Consider the following 27,969-nt stretch of genomic DNA (forward strand, 5'->3'; position numbering starts at 1 on the left):
TTGCTCTTCTTCAGGCAGTGATGGCCATGGAAATGATTAATGAATGATTTGGAAGCTATATTAAATTGAAGCCAATGTGTTTTATAAATATCTCTCTGAGTTAATTTTAAAAAAAATAGTCCAGTGCCAGTTTCATTTGCCAACATATTTTTAACAAAGCTAGAGCAACACAAAAATTCAAGTTTTAATATTTTACTTATTTTAGTAAAATTGTGTTAATGTATGTGTTAAAATAATAAGATATGGATCAGTCCCTAACCTCATTTTAGCTCAAATGAAAGCTTTAAACAAAAATATATAACAACAGTTAACAATTTATATTGTGCATAAGTAGTGATTCTACTTGTGTAAATTCTGATAAAATGTCACATATTGTATAGGGTGTTTATACACTAAATAGTGATCTCTGATGAAATGAAAGTAAGTTGGAAATATTCTCTAAATTAGCTATATTTGCAGCGCACCTATTTTGACCTACATTTGGTCTATTTAATAGTAGTGAGGGGAAAAAACATTTTTGTTTTATACCATTAATCTTACATTTCTCTAGTAATCGTGTTAGAATGGTAACTGTCCGTCACGTGTCCTACCCTAAAATTAACCATTATGATGGAAAAGTCAGAAAAAAGCACTGTAATATAAGTTGAATAGTCTTTTTGCATTGACAATGAACCTTCTGCCAATTTCAGCTAAAATGATTATATTTGGTAAAGGGATCCAGCTGCAGTGGACATCAAGTTAGTGAACAAGTATTGTCAAGTGCTTCTTTTTGTGGCACTTCTTGTAATATGTAGGTATATGTGCAATGTGTACAAAACAGATGTGAGTTGAATTAGCATGTGTAAGTATTTGAATTCTGAGAGCTGAATAGCTTTTTGAAGAAGGAGCAAACACTGTGATACTAGTTCTTACACAAAAGTTGTATTTGGAGAAGGCACCAGGCTGTCTGTTATACCAAGTGAGTATAGTGTGTGTACAAGCTGTGTGTACATAATATTCCATTTTATAATTTTATGTTATCTTATACTATGCTTTATTTTTATTATTATACTATACCCTGTCTCAAACTACAGTTTACAGGAAAAGTGTCTAAATTAGTCAATAGATAGATAGATAGATAGATAGATAGATAGATAGATAGATAGATAGATAGATAGACAGACAGACAGCTGTCAGGTGCCAGGTGACTGTACATGGATACTGTCTGTAGGTTTTTGTTATGGGGAGATGTACTGTGTGAATTATGGAACAGGCTCCAAACTAATCTTTGGGAAGGGCACAAAACTGCATGTTTTACCAAGTAAGGCTTTCTTAATAACTTTTAATTTGTGTTTTGTGGTGTCTGTGTGTGTTAATGTGAAGGTAAAATAACTCAGTGTTAGCATTGGAATGCCGCAGAACATTAGCGTGACCAGCTGCTTTAATTATTGATGCTTTAAAAAGATTATAACTTGATTGCAGCCCTGCGGTATACACTGCCGGAAAGGCTAAGTTGAAATATAGTTATCCAACAGAACATGAACATTGCTCTTCTCCGGGTAGTGCTGACATGGAAATATAAATCTCTATTAATAGATTCTAATACCAGAGAGAAGTTGATCTCAGGTTATTATATAGAAGTTACTCAATTGAAAATTGTTAATTACCAAACAGGAAAATTAGTCTCTGTTAATAAAATCCAACCATATGTTACCAAGGATCACCATCTTCAAATAATTTATATCTATGGAAGCTAAAACTGTCTACACCTTGTGAAGTAGGTTTGTTTATGGTATGGAGGATCAACTGAACCTGTCATCCACATATTGTCAATAAAATGAATACCAGTGAGTGGTAGATTATATTGTAAGAGATAAGCCCAATATCTCTTTATTTGAATAGAATATTTGTCGTAGACGTTAATGGGAAAACTGCTATTCTGTTGGGGGTGTTAGGTTTGTCTTTGGTAACAGAATTCAAATCAGAGTTGAATGATAACATTTATACTCCAAATCTAGCATGTACTTGTTATATTGTGATTTTCTTTGATGATAAAAGTGTGTGTTACATTCATATATTAGCCCCTGAATTTTTGTAATGATGCTAAGCACTGTGTTTATGATGGTAGCTACAAGTTTATATTTGGGAAAGGAACCCAGCTCAACGTAAAACCAAGTGAGTTTGTTTTCTGTGTGCATACTTTATTTTATGTAATAGTGAATGTGAAAACATACAGTTTATTGTACAACAGAATTATGAACACACATACTGTGACAACATATTAACATGACAAAGTCACAAAATTATAGTGAATGCTTCATATGGTGGTACTTGAAATGTACCAACAACAAATGTAGCTTTTTGTAATGACACTGAGCACTGTGTTATAGCGGTGCTGGCAATAAGCTTATATTTGGGAAAGGGACCCAGCTGCACGTAGTACCAAGTAAGTACATAATTATCATAAGGAATTAATGAGAAACAAAAATAAGATTAAAACAAAATAAATTTTAATAGAATAACTATATATAAATGAGTATACTGAAACTATAGTAATAATGACCAAAATGGAAAAAAATGGAGCAACAATGCAGTCAAAGAAGTTACTACAGTGGTTTTCATCTTGATTGTTGCAGACATATTTTCTCCAGAATTGCCCCAGATTTAGGCTGATTTATATTGTCCAATATCTTCACAATTAGCCTGAAACACATCAACCACACACACACACACATACATACACAGAATTGTGTCTGTATATATTGCATAAAGAAACATGTAAACATGGATTATTAAATAACTAAAATTTAAAAGAATATCGTATCCTAAACAATTCATATTTTTATGAATTAATGGTAAAATTTAGTAAAATTACTAATGTTGTTCTGATTTAAGGCTGGATTCTCTTAGAAATTGTTTATGCTGTTTACTAAACAGCAATATTCCACTAGACTTCAATGGAGGAATTGCTATTCATTAAGCAGAGTAAATTAAATTCTTGCACTGCCAAAAGAATCACGCCCATAATGCTTTGCAATGACTGAAGTGTTTATGTACTAATAGTTAACTGTAATGAATTCTAAACTCAATATCCATTAATAAGACCAAATACGAGTCAGAAAAAAGTAAAGGCTGTAGTATCAACATAACTACTATATGCTAAATGTGGCATATTCAGTATACAACTCACCATTATATTCTATGCAGTTATCAAACCCCCTAGTATTATGGTTCATGGCATTAAATAGCCCATGCAGGTGAAATACACTGATTACTTCTCTTTTTCATGACTGCCACTGGCTTTTTGTAATGACATAGAGCATTGTGCTACTTCTGGCTATAATAAGCTAGTGTTTGGAAAAGGAACCCAGCTCCATGTGACACCAAGTGAGTGTATAATGTTATTTTATGTTTATTATGATAATTTGTTATCCTATATATTTACACTCTACTAAGAAAGTGATAATCGGGTAGTAAACATAAATAAAACATTAAGAAAGGCTACTTTTGGGAAAGGGACATAGCTGTACGTGAGATCAAGTGAGTCTGTTTATTCTGCTCCAGTTTAATATTAAATTTGCTATTCCAGAAAGGCAATACGCACTGGGATTTTTTTGATAAATAACAAATTGGGGCAAAGTTCTAAGGACGGAGCAGTCTCAATGGAAACCAAAGGCATGTGCTTACATTTCATGCCACTTTCAGAACTTTTTCTAAGAATTGATATATATATAATACCAATTAATCTCTTTATGGCGAGATTCTTTTAGCTAAGATAGGTTTATTGCCAAATAGGCCCAAATAGCATTTTTCCAATAGAAGTTAATGGAAAAATAGATATTCAGTTAGTTACAAGGTGTAAGTGTATCTTATATCCATAATACTGACATTTGACTGGGAAGCATGAGATAAAATATTATAGTGAAATTATCTAATTATCTAAGGACCAGGGACTTTCTTTTATGACCCTGAACACTGCTAATAATAACTACATGGTTATATTTAGGAAAAGAACCTGGCTAAATATGAGACCAAGTATGTGTATTCTTCATCCCTAGTACGATTATGTTAAAGGTTTTAATGAAAAGAATAATATATAATACTAAGCTTCAGAATCCCAGAGATCCCCTCTGTTAACATTGCATAGTGTATTGTAAAATTAGACTTTTTGTAATGACAATAAACACTGTGCTAATACTTTTGGTGCTAAGCTTACATTTGGGAAAGGGACACAGCTTCATGTGTCACCAAGTGAGTATATTTATGATTATTCTTATAATAAAAATTAAATGGAAGTATTACATGAAGAGTAGTGCATATTATGTATGATCCCACCAGAACCGTCATGGTACATTTTGTAATGGCATTGAGCACTGTGCTAATAATGCCCTTAGTAAACTTACCTTTGGCAAAGGAACTAATCTTCATATAAGGCCAAGTAAGTCTGTAATTATATGTAGACAACACTTTTATACTTTTCTAATACAAACTGAAATATATATTGGATAATGCTTATGTTTGTTATAGCCTTACCGTATATTTATATATTTAACAACAGTAAAAAAGAGGCAGGCATGTGACAATGAATTGATCCAATTTTTTTTAAGGACTTCTATGTATGTATTGATGTCACATTATCATCAGTCACATCTGCTGCAAGCATATTGCAGACTATAAACTCACATTAATATTTCAGCTGGCAGAGCATGGAAAATTTCCCTGGTAGTCAACTCTAATGGGTTGCTTGACACTAAATAACCTATTGTATTCTGTCCTTGTTGAGAGAGAGAGAGAGAGAGAGCTCTGGTATAGCTGCAAATGTTATTGTAATGATGCACAACACTGTGTATGTCTGGTAATTACCAACTTATATTTGGAAAAGGGACCAAGTTATCAGTTAAACCAAGTGAGTGTCTAACAATTTGTATAACTTAATGAGTATCTTCTTTTTAATACAGACAGTAATGCAATATTTGAGTGCATTTCCTAGGGAGATAAAGGACTTTGGCACAGTAACTTCCATAATGAAACAATGAGAATATTCAGAGTTTACTGTCAGACTGACAGTGAGCATTTACATATTGAACAGGTCACAAAATACTGATCTTAAAATAAGCAAAAAAGGTCAATTGCTTTATATGACTATTTATAGTTACATAGTTTTTTAGTTGCAGAAATGTACAGAATATATTTCTTAAGAGACTATTTTAATTAATTTCCTGTAGTGATTTTAATATTTAGTAATCAGTACTGTGTAGTAAATTATTTAATGATTAGAAGTACATCTAATTGAATGATATATGTAATTTTGACTCTGATAACTCACAAGTGAAAAGTATACTCTGGATCATATGCCTTATTAGTGAAATAGGTATTTTTTGGATTTATTAGATATTTAAAAATTGAGTTAAAAATATATTTGTTCACATAAATGTCAAACAAAGGTCATGGATATTTATATTTCTATTACAAATTGCATAGACATTAGCGTGATATATACACTTATCTAAATGAGGTGTTTTCAAATTCGCAAATTCTTCTTTTCCTTCTGCATTACGGACCATTTACAGAATACAAACCTATATTTTAATTTTCTATTTTCATCTAGTAGACAGATGTGTTTTGACCTTTTGATGATCAAATACTAAAACATAAATATGTGATCAAAACTGTTATCAGCTTGTGGTCAATGGTTATGTATGTTGTCTGGATGAAGATGGAGTGAGTTGACTAAGCAATCCGTAATCTGCCGATAAATAATTTCTAGGAATCTTGGCCAAAAGCCCTGACACAATGTTTGCAGAGATATAATTTGTGAATTGGACCTGGTTATACATAGATGGGTAGCAAAATAATACTGTGCACTAGCCTTATGTAGAAATGTGATCATAGGTTAGGTTTGTGTAGCATCATTTATTACTGTGCTACTACTGGTAGCAGGAAATTTGTTTTTGGCAAAGGCACCAAGCTATTTGTTCATCCAAGTAAGTATATTATAGTTATTATAATTTAAAAAATGTACACACTAATCTAAGTGATTTTCATTAAATAGAAAATGGTCAATCATATCACAACGTTCAGTATATAAAAGAAGAGACAAGAATTAGCAAAGTAAAAGTGACTTGCTGAATTAGACAATGTTTCTCATTCTGGCAATTTTGCCCTAATATGTGAAAATCACTTTGAATTCCCAAGAAGTCAGAATGTTGTGAATGTCCCTGTGTAAAAATGCAGCCAAATAGTTTTTATTGGTAATATGGCATTCCAACTTGTTATCATGTGATTTTTAATGTTTATAACAATTGTCTATGCCATTATGAATATTTTCTTGCTTAAAAAGGCCATTAACTGAAATGCCACAACGCTAATTTTTAAACTGGTAAAAGGTGTGCATTTTAATAGACAACTTCCAAATTAAAGTAATTAATGTGTTTGCATTCAAAAATTGATAGATAAAGGACTAATAGGTAAGGGAATAATATATGAACCTTTTTGTAATGACACCGAGCACTGTGCTAATACTAATGGCTTTAAAGTTATCTTTGGGAAAGGGACCCAGTTACATGTGAGACCAAGTAAGTGTTCATTTATAACATTTCCTACTTAAATTCTATAGTTCTATTGTTTTTGTTACTGTCAAAACTATATATTGAGGGTTTATTTAAAAAAACAAACAAAAAAAAAAACAGTTTGGAGTTGAAATTCTAAAGGAACAGTATGTTGGAACCTTTCCCTGGAATTGTTGTTTATTTTTAAATAATTATTCTTTCACTAGACTTACAATTGGACATTGAATGGAGAGATTGAAATATGTATGAATCATGTATCCTAAGTAAAATTATGTTCTAGGATTCATGATAAAGAAATGCATGATGTTACATTAATACAGCATTTGAGTGATTACATCTGATAAAGACACCCGGTGCTTGCAATGTGACACTTTTTGTAATGACATTCAGTACTGTGATAATACTGGCGGAACCAATAAGCTTATATTTGGGAAAGGGACCCAGCTGCATGTTATACCAAGTGAGTTGGTTTTTAATATTAATTGTATTTGATATGCCAGGAAAGACCCTTTACTATAAATGCAAATGTAATATACTAACCCTATATGCAGATATTGATCATGAGGGAAATTTATAAAAGGGTTTAACACTTGATGCATGTGTGCCAATCCTGGGTTTTTGTAATGACACTGAGCACTGTGATAATAATGTCAATAAATTGGTCTTTGGGAAAGGAACCCGACTGCATGTGACACCAAGTGAGTGTGTGATTGTTTATTATTACAAACTGTACTTTATGGTATTTAATGATTACATTACACATTGTAGGGAACTCAAATCTGAATGGTAAATTAAAAAAAAAAATTAGGATTAAATAACTGAATTGGAGAATTTGTCTACTTGGCATAGTCACATCTTGGCAATTTTCAATACTTTTACAATTCAGATCTTAGTTCTTAACAATCTTGTGTACCATTAACTCTCTTTCCAAGGGGTCTGTTCAATAAACAAGCAGGTATAATTAGGCAAAACTGTAATTCAAATGAACAATGCTATTGATTTAAATAGTTACATTTACAACTGTGATGTAAGTTTTGAATGTAAATTGTAAAAATAGTAAAATTCACTATTAGTGGAGAGGCCCTTGTGTGCTTGCAGTGTTTGCCTCTCCATGACTTTCTGTAATGACACTGAACACTGTGCTAATACTGGCCTAAATAAATTTATATTTGGAGATGGGACAAGGCTGCAAGTGACACCAAGTGAGTCTCTCTCTATTCTTTATATGTATCTTATGGATGAATTTAAAGAAATAAGCTTTTTTTATGTTTAAACAAAATAAGCACAAATATCAAAAACATAACAGTGTTATAAAGTTGTCTACTTATATCTGAATGGGGTGTTTTATACCCAAATTCCTATTTTCCTTCTGCAACATAGGTCATTTACAGAATACAAACCTAGAGATTTCAGATTGCAGTGTTTGTGTAGTAGACAGGTCATTTACTATTGATGAGTGAATGCTAAGAATACCATCAGCTGGTGGTTGATGTAGGTTGACTTTGCTTAATGGTCAGTTGATTACATTCCTATAGTCTGCAGATAAACCATTTCTAGCAAATTCAGGGAAAAGCATAGTTTGTAAAACACAGTATTCACACAGTTAGGGTTTGTGGAGTAGACATAGTAATAGAGCAGGGGTAGGCAACCTTTGGCATGGTAAACAAGGAATGTTGTACAGTAACCTAATGCAGAGATGTAAAATTAGTTTAGGTTTCAGTACCATGATGTGTTACTGTGCTACTCGTGATAACTTGAAAATATTTTTTGGCAAAGGCACCCAGCTAGCTGTTCATCCCAGTAAGTATTTAGTAGTGGTTAATATTTCAAAAAATACACACTAATCTAACTGGCGCCACATATCACTTTTATCAGTACATTCACGATATGAAGCCATAGGCTGTTAACCAGTATTTAATACCAGCTCCTGTTTTACTATAGCCTTTATATACGTTTTAAAACACAATTAAAACACTATCTACTATAATGGGAACTTTCAAGAATTCAAAATGGCCAAAAAAGCATAACTAAAAACAAAACAACCTTGAGGAGTTTTTCCAGTTCCAGTTCCAATTTTAGCCTAAAATATTGAGTTCACGTTGAATTCCTGTCAGTTCATTTATAGTTAATTTAAGTGAAGATGAATAGTTTACATCTCTAATATGAAAATGTGTTCTCATTATATTTATGTGAATGTTTAAAACATTGTTCTGCTCCCTTATATAACAGATTGAGTATTCTCCTGAGTAAAAATATAATTAACTGAAACAGCACAATGTTAATTGGTTAATTTGTATATTAGTGAAAGGTGTACATTTTATATGAATGCTTATTAGAGAGGGCAGTTTAGTAATTAATGTAATTTGTGAAAAAAAATATATACAGATGAAGGGATCTAGCAATATATGAACCTTTGTGTAATGACACTGAGCACTGTGCTTATACTGGTGGCTTTAAATTTATCTTTGGGAAAGGGACCCAGCTACGCGTGAGACCAAGTGAGTGTTCATTTTGTAAATTTCCTAGGTAGATGTAATATTCATGTTTTTTATTACAGACAAGCAAGTGACATTGGGGGTTTATGTAAAAAAAAAAGTGCAATTTGGGGTTAATTTTCTAAAGGGGAAGAAATAGCATGTTTGAACTTTTCCCTGTAAATGCTGCTTATTTTTAAGCATAATTCTTTGACTAGGTCAATAATGGAGACACTGAGTGGGAAATATGCATTAATCAGGTATCCTAAGTAACAACGTGTTCTAGGATTCATGAGAAAGAAATGCATGATGTTACATTAATACAGCATCTTGATTGCATTTGATAAAGCCACCTGGTGCTTGTAATGTGACACTTTTTGTAATGACATTCAGTACTGTGATAATACTGGCGGAACCTATAAGCTTATATTTGGGAAAGGGACCCAGATGCATGTTATACCAAGTGAGTTGGTTTTTATTATTATTAATTTAATTCACTATGAAAATACTATGTACTACAGGAGTGCACACAATACACTGAGACTATATGCAGATACTGATAACAGGAGGTATGGTGTTACGTGAATAGTGAATAATCCTACGGGATTATTCACTAAAGTGAGGACTGCTGGGAATACCAAATTTAAGACCAACATAGATGAAACTGTTTGTATAGCATGGTCCAGCTAATCTGGGCTCAAATTTGAAAGTAACTTTAAATTACCAGTAAGAGTAATCTGGCCATATGATTACATCTAACCAAGACTCCTGGTGTTTGTAATGTAACACTTTTTGCTATGGAATTTAGCATTGTGTAATACTGGTGGATTCAATAAGCTTATATTTGGGAAAGGGACCAAGCTGCATGTTATACCAAGTGAGTCTGTTTTTATTATTAATTGTATTTTCTACTGTTTTTTTGCTAAAATCTGAATTATAGCAAATTAAAATCTTAATGACAAAATTTAGGCTAGTATAACATATTTGGATAAATTTTCTACCTCATCTACAGTCACAGCTGGGCTATTTTATCCTTTATTCTTCTATCTGGATCTCAATTCACTACAATTCACTGCTTAGTGAATAATCCTTTATAAACACAATAGCACAATAACATTAACCATCATTCATCAGAGGGAGATGTTTGTTGAACAATTAGCAGTTGTGAGCTGACATCTAATCAAAATACAAAATAGTATAGCCAATGAAAAATATGATTATTTTGGTTAAAGTGTACAGTTATGATGAAAATGTTAAAGTCACTTGTACACAGAGTAAAACTCCCTATTGGTGAATAGCACCCTTGTGCTTGTAGTTAATGCATCTCCATGACTTTCTGTAATGACACTGAACACTGTGCTAATACTGGCTTCAATAAGTTTATATTTGGTGATGGGACAAGGCTGCAAGTGACACCAAGTGAGTCTCTCTGTTTCTATATGTATTATGGATGCTTGTAATTGAGACTCTAATTGAAGACTTTATTGAGGTTTTAAAGATATTAGCACAACATCTACCATTGGGGCTGTAGAAAATAGCTCATCAATAATTGCACATAAAGTACTTGTACTTATGGGTACTTCAAAAAAACAACAAAAAAAACAGCTTTTATTCAGGAATAGATGCCTGACAATGAATTTAAAAAAGCAAACAAAAAAAAAAAAAAAACCACACATTCTAGTTGAAGATGAGATGATGTAAGACTGGTTATAAATAATATTATAGACATGTCAATTGGGGTATATAGCCAAGTTTTCTCAATTTAATGTTTTCACACTTAAAATTATGTAATAAAAATGGCCATTCATTATGGCCTGCAAAAACATACAAGAATGGTAAAGAAGAAAATAATTTCAGTTATGTGCAAGAAACAATATAGTATCTACCATGATTAGTCAACTTAGAATTTTGAACAATCCATTAGAATTTTTGAATAAATCTTGTTACTAAACATTTTTAGACACATTTTTTTTTTTTTTTACTATAACATCACATTATACAGCATGAAGAAAAATAAAACAAACCCTCCAGGTAAAGGCACCCGATGCTTTCATTGTTTGATGTCATTTTGTAATGACACTGAGCACTGTGCTAATAATGGCTACAAGTTTATATTTGGAGAAGGGACAAAGCTGGAAGTGAGACCGAGTGAGTTTCTAATTTTTTTCTTTCACAAAAAATTACAGAATACTTTTGAGTTTATTCACTGAACACTAAATTTCATTAAATAGAAAAACAAATTGCAAAATGTATGCTAAAAAAAATCAACCTTTGACTGCAGCTGCCTTGGATAATTTTCCAAATAAGCTCTATTGACCATTATTTTTCTCTTGTTTAGTGAAGATCTACCTTTATTTATAGAACATATATACATAAGTAATTTGGGTCATTCTCCTGAAGTGAGTACTTTCTTAGCATCACATGTGTAATACCTTCACAAACAAGTATTGACAATTTTTATGAGCGGCAAAAATAAATGTGGGCATAAATGTAATTGATACATGACTAAGATTGTATGTGATCAAACCAATGTCAGAGTGTGTTTGCCATACTTGGTTTTATGCAGAAAAGTGACATGTTGTATTTTTTATTTTGATCTCTTCCCTGACTCCTAGGAATCTCTATTTCTCCATCCATGTTAAAGGAACAGTTAAGGGACAGTTAACCAGGCTGTATGACAATATGTTAAACCTGATAGCAAGTTAATCTGTATATAAACAGTGTTACATAATTCAGTGCATATATTTCTTAATTACTAGGAAATACAAATCCACATAATATTCATATTGTTAAATGGCTCACTGGAAAGTCACATTGTAAAGAAATCTATTAATTTAACAATGAATTATTGCATGAAAAATATCAGGCCCAAAATAGTAGTCATAATAGATTTTACGGCACTATATTAGCCTCCTGTTTGTAAGGTTGCTGTGAGTTTGCCACAATTCATATCCCTAGAGATTTACAACACAATGTATTTAGGAGATGTGGCGACACATTTAACTGGTAGTTGAATAGCATTTCTTCTCAAGGTTCTAAAATGCTCCTTTCTAACCAGTGATAATTGTAGCTCTGATCAGAATCAAGCTTTAGATTTGAATCCCGGAATATTTAAAAAGAAAAGGAACTGATATATCAATAGACTTCCCTGTGAATAGGAAATTACAATACATTATTCCAGTATAGAATTTGCTAAGATTTGTGCATGGGTCTTGCTGTAACAGCATTATGGTCCATTTGCTGGTGGGCTTCTTGTAGAGTGTTGTGTTACTGTGTGAATACTGGCTATAGATACATATTCGGTTCAGGCACACAGCTAACTGTTATTCCCAGTAAGTATTACATTGTTTTTCTATTCGACTGATGCAGATCTGTTGGAAATTATAAAATCTCCCTTAATTGTCAGAAATATTAAATGGGCTTTTGTGTTCTATTAGTTGAACTGTATTTTTTTTTACTCTAATAATGGAAACAATATTGTGATAGAACTGGTGAATGCGTATATGTTTGTATTAATTGTCACAGAATTCAGCAAAAAGGAGCTGAGTAGGATACTTAATAAGCATTGGCATGTGGTGGATTGAAAAAAAATGTATTGCAAAATCCGTGCCAAAATAGCTAAGATTTTTTTCAACTCACTCGGCTATTTTGGTCTACATTTTCCAATGTAGTTTTCATATGTATTTCATATAACCTTATTTATAAATACTTCCAATCACAGAGCCATATGTTTTGATATATGAAGTTTTTTTTATTTTAGATATTTTGCATTTATTTTTTTTATTCATTAAGTATTTTACTCTGAAGCAGGATCTGCTGATGGAGTCATTGAGGGAGTTTTGTTTTCAATCAAGAGTGAGAAATAATCTAACAATTTGTTTCACAAATAACAAAAAGCGCAATGAAGTCAATGTAGCCACTAGCCAGGTATGTGAGATTGTGTAAAGCTGTGAGTCACTGTGTGAATGCTGGTGGTGGATGGGGGAAGATAATATTTGGAATGGGTACAAAGCTGACTGTCATCCCAAGTAAGTAGATTCTTGGTGACTTGTGACTTGTCCATGAATATGTAAATATCATGAAGATAATTCAAATCTGTTACCATGAAATTAAATACAGGGCAAATCAAAATACTAGGAACCAGAAAAAAAAACACAAGATACTTATTAATATCATCATCATCTCCTTAACCAAATACCTGTAACATGCATGATGTTAGATTAATTACATGTTAATTACGTAACTTTAAAAGTCTTGACTTTAGCCTCTCACTATATTTTCATAACTTCATGGTGATCTTACTTGGCAGGCTGCAATGTACATACTTTTACTTCATTTTTAAATATGGGACATTTTAGAACCATTTAAAAACTTAATTATACTGAATATGTCACACTTAATAAAAGGTTTACTAAGTTCTGTGAGAAACTGGGCTTAAAGGATGATACTGTATGAATCTTTGTGAATTACTGATCGGTATTGCATTAGTTCAGTAATAAGACTATAAATAGTTCATTGTGCAAATCCTGTTTTCATTTTAGATGAATAAATATATAAAAAGTAACTGTTATTCAGTAAAAAAAAAAGGAAAAACATTCAAAATCGTTAATTTGATATGTATTAGGAACACCGTGTTTGCATTAATACCCAATATCCTTAATGCCACTGTTTGTCAGACATAGATTGTCAATAATTAATATGATTGCACTTTCACCAGGTATTCATTTCTCACTTCAAATGTAGTGTGTAGTCACCATGTTTGTAGAGGGGTGAGCCTGGTTTGTGTAATGGTATGTGTGACTGTGTTGATACCGGTGGCAGAAAGCTAATCTTTGGCAGAGGCACTCAGCTTTCTGTCCAACCCAGTAAGTATATCAGACCACACTAATCGAAATGTCCCATCTAATTGCACACATTGGGTTTACCAGAAATGTAACAGTCATTGTTTAAGGCAAATAATACATGGTAACTGGTATTATGCCATATGTAAGGGCCAATACACCAACAAATCATTGATCTCAAGAGATAAATAAAGGTAAGATACCGTATATCTGTAAAGGAAGCAAAGTAAAGTAAATTTGTCATGTTATTATACATGTGTTGAACATACAAAAGCACCAATACTAAATTAAATAATGAGTGAATTGATTAATTAATGATCATGATAGTACAGCGCATGGGTGTCACTCAGGGGAAAAATAACCAAAATCTGATGTTAATGATTATTTCTATTATTATTTTAATTATTGTATCACACTTCATAAAGTGTCAGAGATCAATAATAATTCTGAAACAGAAGACCACACAGGATCAATGATCAACATATATAGATATATATTGTAATGGAAATGCTTCTAATGGCAGCACATTAACAGAATCAAATTATATCTGCCCTATTATCACACTGGCTACAAAACTGTGCCTATTGTGTAATGGATTGTGTGGCTGTGCCAATTATGATAGCACAAATAAACTGTATTTGGTGGAGGGACACAAGTCTATATAAAGCCCAGTAAGTTTATTAAGCTTAATTTCAGAGAAACTTAGACAAATCCATTTATGTTTATAGAATGTCCTAACAACATGTAATACATTTTTATTGATATGGCATCCAGAACCAATTATCTTAAGGACTTATCTATGTATAAAAGAGTTGGAAAAATATCTTAAATCTGCTTTACTTGATCTTTTGTTTCCCAACAATTCATTTGCAAGTTGATTGTTCCGTCGTGATGTCTCTGTTTTTAGTGTATTCATTCATGAGACCATTTAGACAGTTGATGTCCAATTAATATGTGTGTGTATAAGCAAGAGAATAGCAAATGGCTGGTGTGCTTAAAACATTTTAAGAATAAAATGTGTCTCTAAACACAATCTTAATACTCATATACAGATAGACCTTGTTATGTAACGCACAATTTAGTGTCAGATAGTGGAGTTGATTTTAGTTAATTCTTAACTCATCATAACACACTCAAGAGAAAATACTTTAGAACATTTAATACATTTTTGTTTTATAAGTAAAGAATAAAGTGAAGAATAGAGTTCTTACTGGACTGAACTTGTACATGATCTTTGTAAGTGTTCTACCTATCTTTTACACTGCATATATAATATGAACCTGGTTTCTGTAATGGTGTGTGTGACTGTGCTAATAGTGGAGGCAGCTGGAAACAGATATTTGGCAAAGGAACCAAGCTGACAGTCCTTCCACGTAAGTGAATTTAGGGTATCATATTTTATTTTACATTTTGGGATCCAATAGACCAGATCAGTATAGAATTATATGATAATTAAAGTATCAGTATAGAGTGCACCATGTCCAGTTTAAAGACATAAAATATTTCCAGCTGTAAGTCATATTGAAAAGTGGTCCAATGTGGCCAAATTTAATTTTACAGATTAAGATTTATTAAGCTAAAGGAGGCCTTTAGTGGACTATTTTCTTTATATCCACTTATATTATTTAACTTGTTCTGATAGTGGTGGAGGATGTAATCAACCTCTGACATCATACTGTATAGATGTATATCACTGTGCTTATGGAAGTGGAGCTTATGGGAAACTTATTTTTGGGTCTGGAACAAAATTAGTGGTTAAACCTGGTAAGTGTTTTTATTATAAGCTGAGAATACTTGTATGAGCATAAATGAACATGTATCATTTAATGTGGCTGAAATAGAGTTTACAAATTTTATAAATCGGAAACTTATGTTGTGAGATTAGCTTCCATAAAGAAATAAAGAGGATATATACTTTAAATTGTGTCGATGTTCCTATATTGACATTTGTATAGTATTTAAAACTATTCAGATATGTGAGAGATTTCGGAAGTTAGCTAATATCTTTCCCCCTTTCATAAGAATTCTGAAAGATATTTTAGGAGTCTTTCATTAAAAAGTAAATTGTGAGTTTGCAACCAACTTGCAAATTTTGACTACATTTCTGAGTTGGAAAAAATATCTTCAACTCACTTAAATAGGATATTTCTATATCAATAGAGTTTGCTTCAATATATTTTTGCCAATGCCACACTAGGTTGATTTGATTTATAAGATTATTGAACTGTTGTGAATTGTTATTTATTTGACCTGCAAATTGCAACTAGCAGTCGGGATGCTTATCTCCCTGTAATCTGGAGTCAAAACATCCTACATGTAGAATAGGAAACTGAATGGTATTTGAGTAAAGGTGTGTGTGACTGTGTGAATACTGGTAGTGGATGGAAATATATCTTTGGATCTGGCACTAAACTCATCGTGCAGCCTAGTAAGTTATAAATCCGGTGTTGATGCCTGTGTTAATTTTGATCCAAGTGTTAATTTTATATATATTACACTTTTGTATGTATTACACTATATATATATATAAATTTACATTGAAAGACTCCTGAGTGCTCTCTACTGGTATTATATATATATATATATATATATATATATATATATATATATATATATATATATAGTTCACAGCAATTTCTGGCACTCTTCCAGGCACTCTATTTGGTATATATATATACCAAATAGAGAGCATTCTGAAGTCTTTTTTGGTAAATTGTACTGTTGCTTTATTAAGCAAATGTAGTTATATTGCTTGTATCACTGCATTTGCTTAATAAAGTAATGATGAGATTTACCAAAAAAACTTCAGAATGCTCTCTATTTGGAATAAATATTTAGTTGGAGATTGCACCGAAGCAATTAAAAGACTGGGATTGTCAAGTGCTGGTACCTAGAAAAAATATGTATATTCTGATCTTGAGAAAGACCTTATAGAGGTTGAAACGTTGATCCTTTGAACAGTTAAAATTTTTAAATCCAGGTGTGCACCTTTATGATTTTTCTTTATATATATATTATATATATATATATATATACACATGAAGAGAGTGAGAGAGAGATCAAAATATACATCATATCAATATCTGTATCAATATATTAATAAAGAGGTTGCTTCTTACCTTTTTGTTAAACGGGCATTAATTTACTATTTAAAATTATTTGTGATATTAATTTAACTGTTGTGTTTGCTTATATACGTGAAAACCATAACTAATTTTACAACAATAAGAGGATTAGGTCCCAGTAAACAGGAGGCAACTTGCATGCAGAGAGCAGGAGATTGAATTGAGTGGTATTTAAGCAAAGGTGTTTCTGACTGTGTGAATATTGGAAGTGGAAGGAAATTAATCTTTGGATCGGGAACCAAACTGATTGTGTTGCCCAGTAAGTTACAAATAATACTCAATTTAGATGTAATTGTTAACTGTAAAGCTCAACCTATTGAGTGTTTCATCTAAATATAAATTTAGTAATAGTATTAGTTTAATTCAAGTTTTCTCTATTGTTTCTTTGTTACATATGTAACTAAGAATAAATTACATTCTTTGCTCTTTATCACATACATTATCTGAAAGAATAAAATAGAAGCTAAATAATTTTGGACAATTTCTTGTTTCCTGTCCTTTTCCTCAGAATATCAGTGTAACTATCCCTAAAAACTGGTGTGATATTTCATGCCCTTTCCCTGAGGATAACTGTATCAATCCCTAACTTTTTTAGCTCTTCCACATTACAATTTGTACCACTGCTGTTGCAAGTCTATATCATACATAATTCTCTAACTGTAAAAAAAAATCCTGCTGTTAATCTAAAGTATGTGGAAGGACATTATGATTCATTAATTTTGTTCAAGCAATACCTTGCATTAATTTCTGACACTCATAAAATCGCCATTAAAATGTATGGTATATTTGCTCTTGAATATTTTGGCAGTTGACAGGCGTGTACTAACCAAGAGTACCATTCACCATGTGCGAGTTTTGCTCCCCTTTGATGTGATATGTCTGGCATAACATGAGTATCCAATATCTGGAATAACAAGGCATGAAATTAAATGGCTTAGATTATACATATTTCATTAAACATTATCTACTCCATTTATGTATCCCATCATAAAGAAAACAATATGCTTTAATGACTAATTTGGGGTTTAGCATTGGTTATGCTTGTAATAAAAATGGTCCAAAAATTATTTTGATGTATTTAGTTATAGTGTTTAGCTAAAACTAAGGCCATTTGCTTCAAGCAGCACTCACAAAGGGTTAGCATTGTTGTGTATAACGAGGAGTAGGGAAGTTAGTGTAATAGCTCTCCTCACTGTGTGAATAATGCTGGCAGGAAAGTCATTTTTGGATCTGGCACCAAGTTACTTGTCAAACCAAGTAAGTCATACTATTAATCTATATAACATATATATGTATTCTATAAATCCAAAACAACTCTGAGTCTTTAAATGAAGAAAATAATTAAACAAATTTTTAAAGAGAATATCAGTATAATCAAACAGCTGTAGTTTTATTATTTTAGAATTATTCCCTCAACGTTTATAGAAAACACCAGTTTATTTATAATGTTATACAACTGGCATGTCCTTTAATCACAGAATATTGAGAAGGGATTTATTGCCAACTTCTCTAAGAATGCTATCTTTAAAAAGTATAGCCTTTGATATGTTAAGAAAAATGTATTTAAAAAAAAAAAAGCCATGAAGCAGTTTCCTTAAAATTGGAACAATTATTATAAAAACAAAATAAATCTTCATGGTAATTGCCAACTTAGAATGTTTGCCTCATAACTGACCCTATAAAAAAAATTCTGCTGGCCCTGTGCCAAGAGTCATTTATAGAACAGCATGGCTGTACTAGCTGAGTCCTTGAACAATTTCACAGTTACCTTATTGTATACAGGACAATCACTGTGTGAATAGTGGGGCATCCTATGGTAAACTGATTTTTGGGTCAGGAACAAAACTGGTCATTACACCTAGTAAGTATTTTAACTTAACATAAATATCCATTATGTTTCCATATTCAGTTACGATTTAAGATGTTTAATTAATATCTTACATTTCACTTATTATTCACAAGCGTTGGGCAAAAGCTAAATGCTTCTGGATATATCATATTTATTATAAGATAATTGCATAGTTACATAGTGATCTAGGTTGAATAAAGATTTAAGTCCATTAAGTTTAACCATTAAAATACATATTTTTATGCTGTTAATGCATAAGCATTGCAAAAAACAACATTTAGCGAGGGCCAACTATGCCACAAAGAAAAAGAAACAAAATCTTGACTCCATATGGCAATCAGATTTCTCATTGGATCCACAAAACGTTAGGTCATCCATAGGTGAATTAGTGATAACATGAAATAAGATCATTAAGCTTGGTTTGGTATGAGCCTGTCTACTGGTGCAAGCATTAAGCAGAGTATTCAGAACTAAATAAAATTTGTATTACTCAGTATATTAAGGTTTATCAAAGTCTAGTTTAAGTTAAATGATTTGGCTAAGTCTGAATTTGACTTGGATGTGCTAAAGATGGCTATTTTAATTAATGGTGCTTTGCTATGCAGCAAATAATCAAATAACTAAAATGAATTAATGCATTAATCAATATACAGTATAATCATATATGTGTTTAAGCCGCTAATATCCCTTACTTGATTAAAAAACACACACTGCCTGGCAGTGCATATTTGCATTGACCTTGGTAATCAAGCAGTGTCATTATTGCCATGCTGTATATCACTGTGCTAATTACAATGCTGGTAAATTTATATTTGGACAAGGAACAAAATTAGTGGTGAAACCAGGTAAACTTGGTAAAATATGTATATATGCTATTATTAATTATTGTTTCTTAAATAGGGTGTTTGATAAATCTGTGCATTCTTATTTAATAAGTAACTCTCATTTGTAATATATTATATTAATACTGTATAAATGTTTTGTATTCTAAGAAGATAAAAAAAAATATCAAGCAAAATCTTTTTAAAATAGTCATATAGATTTATTCTCTAAACCTGCAGTTGTAAAACATCTAAACAGGAATTGCAATGTTTAAGCCAAAACAGATCTGAATCAATATTTGAGACTTCATCTTAGTGCTGCTTTAAAGGCTCTTAAATCTCATTTATAAATACCACCAGAACCAAAAAAAATATTATTGTATTTATATTTCAGTTTCATCATTCTTTCTACTATTTTCTTCAGTATGCCAAAATTGACCATTTTTAAATATTAATTATTTGAATTAGTGGCGAACCAAACTGTAAATACAACATCAGTTTGTAACATTAATGTCATGGAGCATCTCACTGTGTGAATACCTTTAATAACAAGATCACTTTTGGATCAGGAACCAAAGTAATCATCAATCCAAGTGAGTTCCAAAGTTATTATGATGCTTGGTCCAACATAATTACTGGACCTAATGAACTAAATAACATACATTTCTATGCCATACTTGTATTTAAATCTGGCAGTATTAGTTATGATATATTAATATTTTTATCACATGTAAACCCATGTTTAAATGTATATTATCTTTTAGAAATGGTACATAGTATTTTTCAGAGGTGTAAGCTACATTTTTATTTTCTCCAAATCCATGCAATTAGTTTATACCACAACTTCTTTATAGTTTTTTTCACTCAGATCAGCAGTATTTTTTTCATGTCTCAATAGAGTCAATATAGTCATGTATTGTACTTTCAAGACTTTTATTCTATCTTCAATTTTTTTGAATATGGATATTTGTCAAAAACACCCAGATATGATATTTTATACAAATAAAAAAAAAACACAATCTGTAAAAAACAGACATAAATCAACAGAAAACCTAAATGTAAATGTAAAATAAGTAACAATGGTGATTAACAAATGCCCCTTAAGCAAGTAGTACTCAGAATTTAAGATTGGTTAGTGTAATTAAGTCTATCACTGTGTGAATGATAACAGGAAGGTACATTTTGGATCAGGCACAAAAGTTGATGTTATACAAAGTAAGTTAGTTTAATAATTATTCATCCCTAATGTTATTGCCAAACTAAGATTAATTTCCATCAAATATCTTCAAAATGTAAGATCAGTACTCCTTTAAAACCACTGAACATGAGAGGTGGAAAAAAATTGGTGTTTAGTTATCAACCTAACATTTCAGCAACCCTTGTGTCTTCTAACCTGGATCTATATAAGCCAAAATAACATACTTGGCATTTATTCAATGAATAAACCTTTTCTCTATATAGCACTAAGCATTGGCTAAATAATGCATTTATATAAATCATAATTATCTTTGCATTTGAGGTTAATGATGGATAGTCATTGTGTGGAAATATACTCCTTATGACAATGTCTAACTAAACCAGCTTATATTATTGTAAGCGTGTTTACCACAGTGCAAATAATAATCTTGAGAAGCTTACATTTGGAAAAGGCACCAACTTAATGGTGAAACCAGGTGACATTTTGATTTTTACATATTTTATCTGTGACTGTTGCTCTGTCCATCTGTCCATCTGTCAGTTTATCCATTCCTCCATATATACCCATCAATCTATCTAAATTATAGAATTAGATATTGTATAATATGGCATCTTGTCTTAGATGAAAGCTGTTGTTGCTATGCTGTGCATCACTGTGTGGATTATGCTAATAAGCTTACATTTGGAAGAGGGACTAAATTGGTGGTGAAACCAGGTTAGTTGTCCTCTGAATAATCAAACTTATAACAACAGAAATCCATATGATATTTGTTTGTTGCTGCTTGTCTGTTTGCCAAAACCCCAGAGGCTGACTGTTTTTCTAGAAATGTATACAGGCCAATGGCTAGATAATAAAAAAAGACAAAGCAACCCAAGTGAAAAATTAACTATTAAAATATATTGAATAGAAAAGGCTTTAAAGTTCAAGTAGAACCTTCATCACTTTATACTGATTATCAGTCAATGGCTGAGCACTATCATACTAATTTATATGTTTAAATCATTGTGTATTGGCACGGGTTATCTATCATAAGCTTGCACTTGGTCTGTGACCAAAATGGAAGTTAAACCCAGAAAGTTAATTTCTGCAGATACTGGCTAAATAGATGTAAAGTAAACATTCTTTTAGTGTAACACCATGTATGTAGGCGCTATGTCCTTAGACAAACCTGTACTAAATTAGAATCAATGGGTGTTTCTGCTTATAGCTCTAAATGCTCTAAATGCATGAAATTCTTACAGGTTCTTAATAAGCATGCCCCCATAAATACAACCAGCATTTTCTTACATGTTAAAAGGTAATGTGCAGTTCATATGTGTTACTTTATTGTACATGGGCCTATCACTGTGTCAATGATGGTACAGCATTTGGGAAACTCATTTTTGGATCAGGAACAACGCTGATCATTGTACCTCGTAAGTATCTTGATTAAATGCCTTGGGCAGTTATATGACCACTTTCAATTACAACCTACAATTTTTTAATATATTTTATATGACTTGCCTTTGGACTATATTATATAGTGTTTAAAGTTCATCGAAATAGTGTTAATTATTTATTTAAGTAAAGCACACAAAAACTCGTCAATTAATAAAATAAAAGCACATTTTAATATTCATCTGTTGAGTGTAATTAGAATCTAGACATTTTCATTCACAATAAATATTTATTCTCCTGCAACTTTATAAACAAAATTAGTGTAATATTTTACAATATTTGTTATTGAAATTTAAATTTATACATTTTTAAATTTATATGATGGCAACTTTTATTTAATCATTAACTAATACATATAAAATATGTACTGTATACATTTTTTCGCACTAATGAAAAAGTTATATATTCTGGAAGAAAGTAAATACTGGTAAATAGTATCAGTCTGAAGCATACAGAGCACACCTTACACAGAAACACTTAATTTTATATATAATCAGTAGGCAGGAGCCTATCTGTATCGTCTGTCCCATTTCATGAACATGGAGTACTATCACTGTGGAGGCAATAATAAAAAAAAAAAAAAACAGCAAACCACTAACAATAAGTTTCTGTGTGGTCAATGTAAAATGAATGAATGGCTGTTTTATACAGTTTGAGGGCTTCTTTTTTGACTTGATTCTCTATTAAGATGCACAAGTTAAAATAAAATGTAAAGATCATATGGCATTTCTATTTACATGGAAAATCAAGTGGATCATATTTCAAACACACATTTTTTATTAATTTACTTAACTGGCTCTGTCTTCCACAATAAATACAGAAAGTAATTTTGAATAATCATATCTAGACTTTGGCTGGAAGAACAGGCAAAGGGCCTTTTTTTGCTACATATGCTTTATAAACCACTCAGCTTATCAAACATAAATCTCTGATGGATGAATTCATTCTTATTTACTATTTAAAATGATTCACCTTGAAATACCAATTAACTGCCATGTGATCAAAACTGAACTGAAAACAAGATCTGACTCTGAATTGTGATGAAGCACAACTCTAAGTGGAGGTTTGTGTTATAAGGAATTTTACTGTGTGAGTGGTACTAGTAACAAAGTCATTTTTGGATCAGGTACCAAATTAATCATCATTCCTAGTAAGTTTGCTTTTTAATTTTACTATTAAATTCAGTGAGGCTAATGTAAACTGTATTTATATATATATAATATAATAAGGTAAAATGAATCCAGACATAATGTGTCTGTGTGTGTTATTAAAAAAGTTGTACACCACAGTTCAAATGCTATTCTCAAGAAATGTATATTTGGACAATGTGAAATGTGTTTTTTCTGTCATTATATATGCCTAAGATTTTGGGACATTAGATAGAAAGATAGGTATATAAATGGATGGAAAGACTGACAGACAGATATGCCGTTATTGTTTTTTTCATTAATAAGGAGAATCAATCAGATAATTTTTTTCAGGCACGTTTTATGAATTCTACTAGTTGGTTCTGTATTTCACAGTAAATAAATAAATTAATTTTAACTCATTGCGCCAAAGCTTTGGATTAATGTTTGGAATTCTAGCCTAATAGTTAGTTTCCTATGTTTATTTTATAAACTACTTGGTTTAGTTAACATAAATATTTTCTGGATTCATTGATCTTTAATCAAGTTACCTGAAATGATTCACATTGCAATACAAACTTGAGTGTCATTTGCTAAATGTTGGCCATAGAATGAATCTGAAAGTAGAGGTTTGTGTCATAAGGAATCTTACTGTGTGACTGGTGCTGGTTACAAGGTCATCTTTGGATCAGGCACCAGATTAATCATTAGTCCTAGTAAGTTCTTATTTTAATTTTGTATTTATGCCAATAAAATACTATGAGGCAGATATAAAATTTATTTTGGTTCTGATAGAAAATGTTAATTTAAGACTGTCCTCTGGTAGTTTTTCTTCTTTTAAAAAGGTTTAAAAATAATTTCCAGAAGTATTACTTTACTTAGAGGATAGTGGATGCATGGAATAGGCTCCCAGCTGAAGTGGTAGAGGTTAACACAGTAAAGGAGTTTAAGCATGTGTGGGATATGCATAAGGCTATCCTAACTATTAGATAAGGTCAGGGACTAATGAAAGTACGTTCTATGTTTCTATGTTTATTAATTTTTTTCACAATTCAAGAAATAACATTGATAGTAGAATATATTTCATTATTTCAGGTCTTGTTATAATTGCTTTAATCATAAAGCATCATCATATTCCACTGTATTATGATAAAATTATTATTTTACTTGCATATGCTAGATTTGTAAATGCTTAAAAAAGTATCAAAGATAGACAGACAGACAGACAACTTTATAGAATAAAATACCAAAATAGTTTGACTAATGTTGTTTAGGGAACACTAATATTCTATCATCTTTATATATTATAATATGGTATATCTTCTTAACAGCTTTTCATAAACAATAGTTTATGTACAATAAAATAGTTCTTAGCACAACCAATTTATGCTTTTTATATAACAATATGTAAAAGTCTATGTTTCCAAATACAAAAGAAAATAGCAAAGTTTTCCTTGTAATGTGTGCACTGGCAATTTCTGGATAGGTTAGAGCAATGAAGCTTTTCACTGTGTGCTGGCACTGGTGGGTGGAAGTTGATTTTTGGATCGGGCACAAATCTTGGTGTTAAACCCAGTAAGTCAACACATTTTACTTTGTTTCAACATTAGCAATCTTGAATCCAGTATATACTTGCGTATCGCTGAAATAACTAAATCAATTGTGTAAACAGTGCAAGCCAATAACATCAATAATAAGCTAGTCATGTGTGTTGTGCGATATGGATGGACTGTTAATATTTATTTCGGATTAATTTAACTCATTTTCATTAATGTTACATTTCTGCATATGTTAGTAAGCTTTCAATATAACACTACTATATATTAAGAACAAAAATAATTATAAAATCTAAGTTTTAGGTCGAATTGGATAGAATATAATGGATAAAGTGATATATCTGTTAGAATCAAGAAAAATTAACCCAGATTGTGACTGTGTCTGTGTGTGTTATTGCAAAGTTTTATCCCACAGAGCAAATGCTAATTTGTATTATTCTGTTCTATGGTTCCATATACCTATGATGCTACACAGATAGATCAATAGATATATAGATAGATAAAAACATCTATTTAGAAAACAAAATAGATAGTTTCAAGTACATTTTGAAACTTATGATATTTTCACACAATAATGTTTACAAAAAAGATAGAGGATAGATCGAACAATCTACGCTCAATCATACTTAAAAACATATTGCAAAACTTGCCGACATAGAAAAAGAAAACACGGATAATATATTGGCTGGAATATATTTAAGGTAGAGGGCCATGTAATCACAATTTTCCATTTTGTTCTCCTCCTGATAGATAGATAGATAGATAGATAGATAGATAGATAGATAGATAGATAGATAGATAGACTGATAGATTTTTCAGAGAGGCACGCATTTGTTACAGTATTCTTACAGAATTATTGTTCATCTTCCAATACCTGTTCAAAAAAACACAATTTGAGCCAAGTTGCTTATTTTAAAGATCTCACTGGGCAAGTGTGGGCACTAAGAATAATTGCCGAATTAGATTTGTAAAATAGATGAATACACAAAATAATGAAATAGACCAATCAAGTATAATATAGTCATGGATTCACTTAATTCTTATTTTCAGTATTTGGCAGTGAAGCTGAATAAATTAATGTAATATAAAATGCACATTTGAATGTAAAATAAAATATGCATAGTAAATTAAATCTAAATAAATGATACATGCTTGTCATGTTTATCATTCCAGTGGTTCTGAATAATTATAGTGTAGTAATCTGCATATAATTGTGTAAAGCTGAATGTTACTGTGCATATGGTGGAGGTACCACCAAACTAACTTTTGGAAATGGCACTGAACTAAGAGTCTTTCCAAGTGAGTATTAACACTAATAGTTCCTTGTCTTGTAAAAATAACATGTAACTAAATAAAACACATCAAATGAAAACCTGCAAATTATCTAATTTTCCAAACCCATGTTCCTCAAACTGAACCAAGGGACCTATAAAAAAAAAAGAGTTTAAGAATTTACTGATATGCAGGTGAGGTAATGAAAAAGTTACTAATTAACTCACTTATGATTAATATTGTGAAATTCTAATCACTAGTTCAAAGCACTAAAAGGGCAGATAAATTAATTAAAATGCTATGCTTGGTTTAATGTGTTTGCATAATGGTACTATTCTAGTATCTCCAGATATTATATTGGATAACTACTTCTTAGCTTTTCATAAACAGAGGAGTAACTTTTCTTTGCACAATGAAATAGTTATAAACACAACCAATGTGTTCTATTAAAAAATAAATAAATATAAAAAATATAGAATCCATATTTATAGCAGCCTTTGTTTACAAGTAAAAAAGGGAAATAGGGAAAAGTGCTTCTTGTAATTAGTGTAAACATTTCTGGATGAGTTAGTGTCATGAGGTTTTTCATTGTGTGAATACTGGTGGCTGGAAGGTGACTTTTGGATCAGGCACTAATCTTGATGTTAAACCCAGTAAGTTAACCTATTTCACTTTGGTTTATCATTGACAATCTTGAATCCATAGTTTATATAATTATTTTAATTTCCATCCATCTGACATTTCTGTATATATCACTATGCTATTGATTAAATATAATTTAATAACATTAATAATGATAATACAAATGGCAGATGGAGGAGAACTGGATATAAAACACTGTAATTAAGTGAGATATCTGAATAAATCAGGGAAATGAATCGAGGTAGACTAGTAGTCTGTGTAGGTAATTGCAATGTTGTATAGCACAGTGCAAATGCTAATCTTCGGAAACTTACATTTGGAAAAGGCACCCAGATAAAGGTGGACCCAGGTGAATGTTTTATTGTTTAATTAATCTTCTTTTTTTTATAAAATTCTATATATACTAGTCTGGAGCTAGTGACATTAAAAATTATAGATTAGATATATAAATAGATACAAAAAGTTGGACAGATGGATGGACACACAGACAGAACAAATTAAAATGCTATGATATATTTTTTTAGATAATATTAATATTGTATATTGAATAGACAGACAGATCGATCGATCGATCGATCGATAGATAGATAGACAGACAGATGATAGACACATTTATTGAGAAAAAATATTTTCAAAACATTTTCAAGTATTTTTTTAAATACACATGATATTGTCACGCAATAATGTTTACAAAAAAAGTTAAGAAAACAACATAGAGACCTTACAAACTCTTATTATGACATGGAAACTATGTCCAGTGACATATAGCCACATTGTTGTCATTCAAATCACCATGTTAGAAGACATAGCATGAACCAATAGATCTTCATTATCTGGGCCAGAATGTATTCTTGCTATGCTGCACATCACTGTGCTAATAACAACGCTAGAAAATTTACATTTGGCAGTGGTACTAAACTGGTGGTGAAGCCAGGTGAGTTCAAGTGTATATAATCATTTACTGCGGCAACAAGTCCAAGTCATATTTGTCAGCCTTCTGTCCATGTCTCAGTCTAGTTCAGTCCATATCCATCTTTATGTATGTCTAGACTTAACAACAAAAAGCAAAGTAGTAAAAG

General features: G+C 31.2%; 1 protein-coding gene across 3 annotated transcripts in view; it reads left to right on the forward strand.

Annotated features, from left to right (window-relative positions):
* LOC134611209 (M1-specific T cell receptor alpha chain-like) overlaps positions 1-27,969 on the forward strand; it is a 433,017-nt gene that overhangs the window by 244,930 nt on the left and 160,118 nt on the right. For all 3 annotated transcript variants that reach the window (XR_010090883.1, XR_010090884.1, XM_063454850.1), the window contains exon 3: positions 7,183-7,246. Coding sequence is in view for 1 of the 3 variants with exons in the window: in XM_063454850.1 (XP_063310920.1) it covers positions 7,183-7,246 (64 nt within the window). In the remaining 2 variants the exon portion in view is untranslated. The remainder of the gene's footprint in view (positions 1-7,182; positions 7,247-27,969) is intronic.

Source organism: Pelobates fuscus, chromosome 5, assembly GCF_036172605.1.
Source record: "Pelobates fuscus isolate aPelFus1 chromosome 5, aPelFus1.pri, whole genome shotgun sequence".
Classification (NCBI taxonomy): Eukaryota; Metazoa; Chordata; class Amphibia; order Anura; family Pelobatidae; genus Pelobates; species Pelobates fuscus.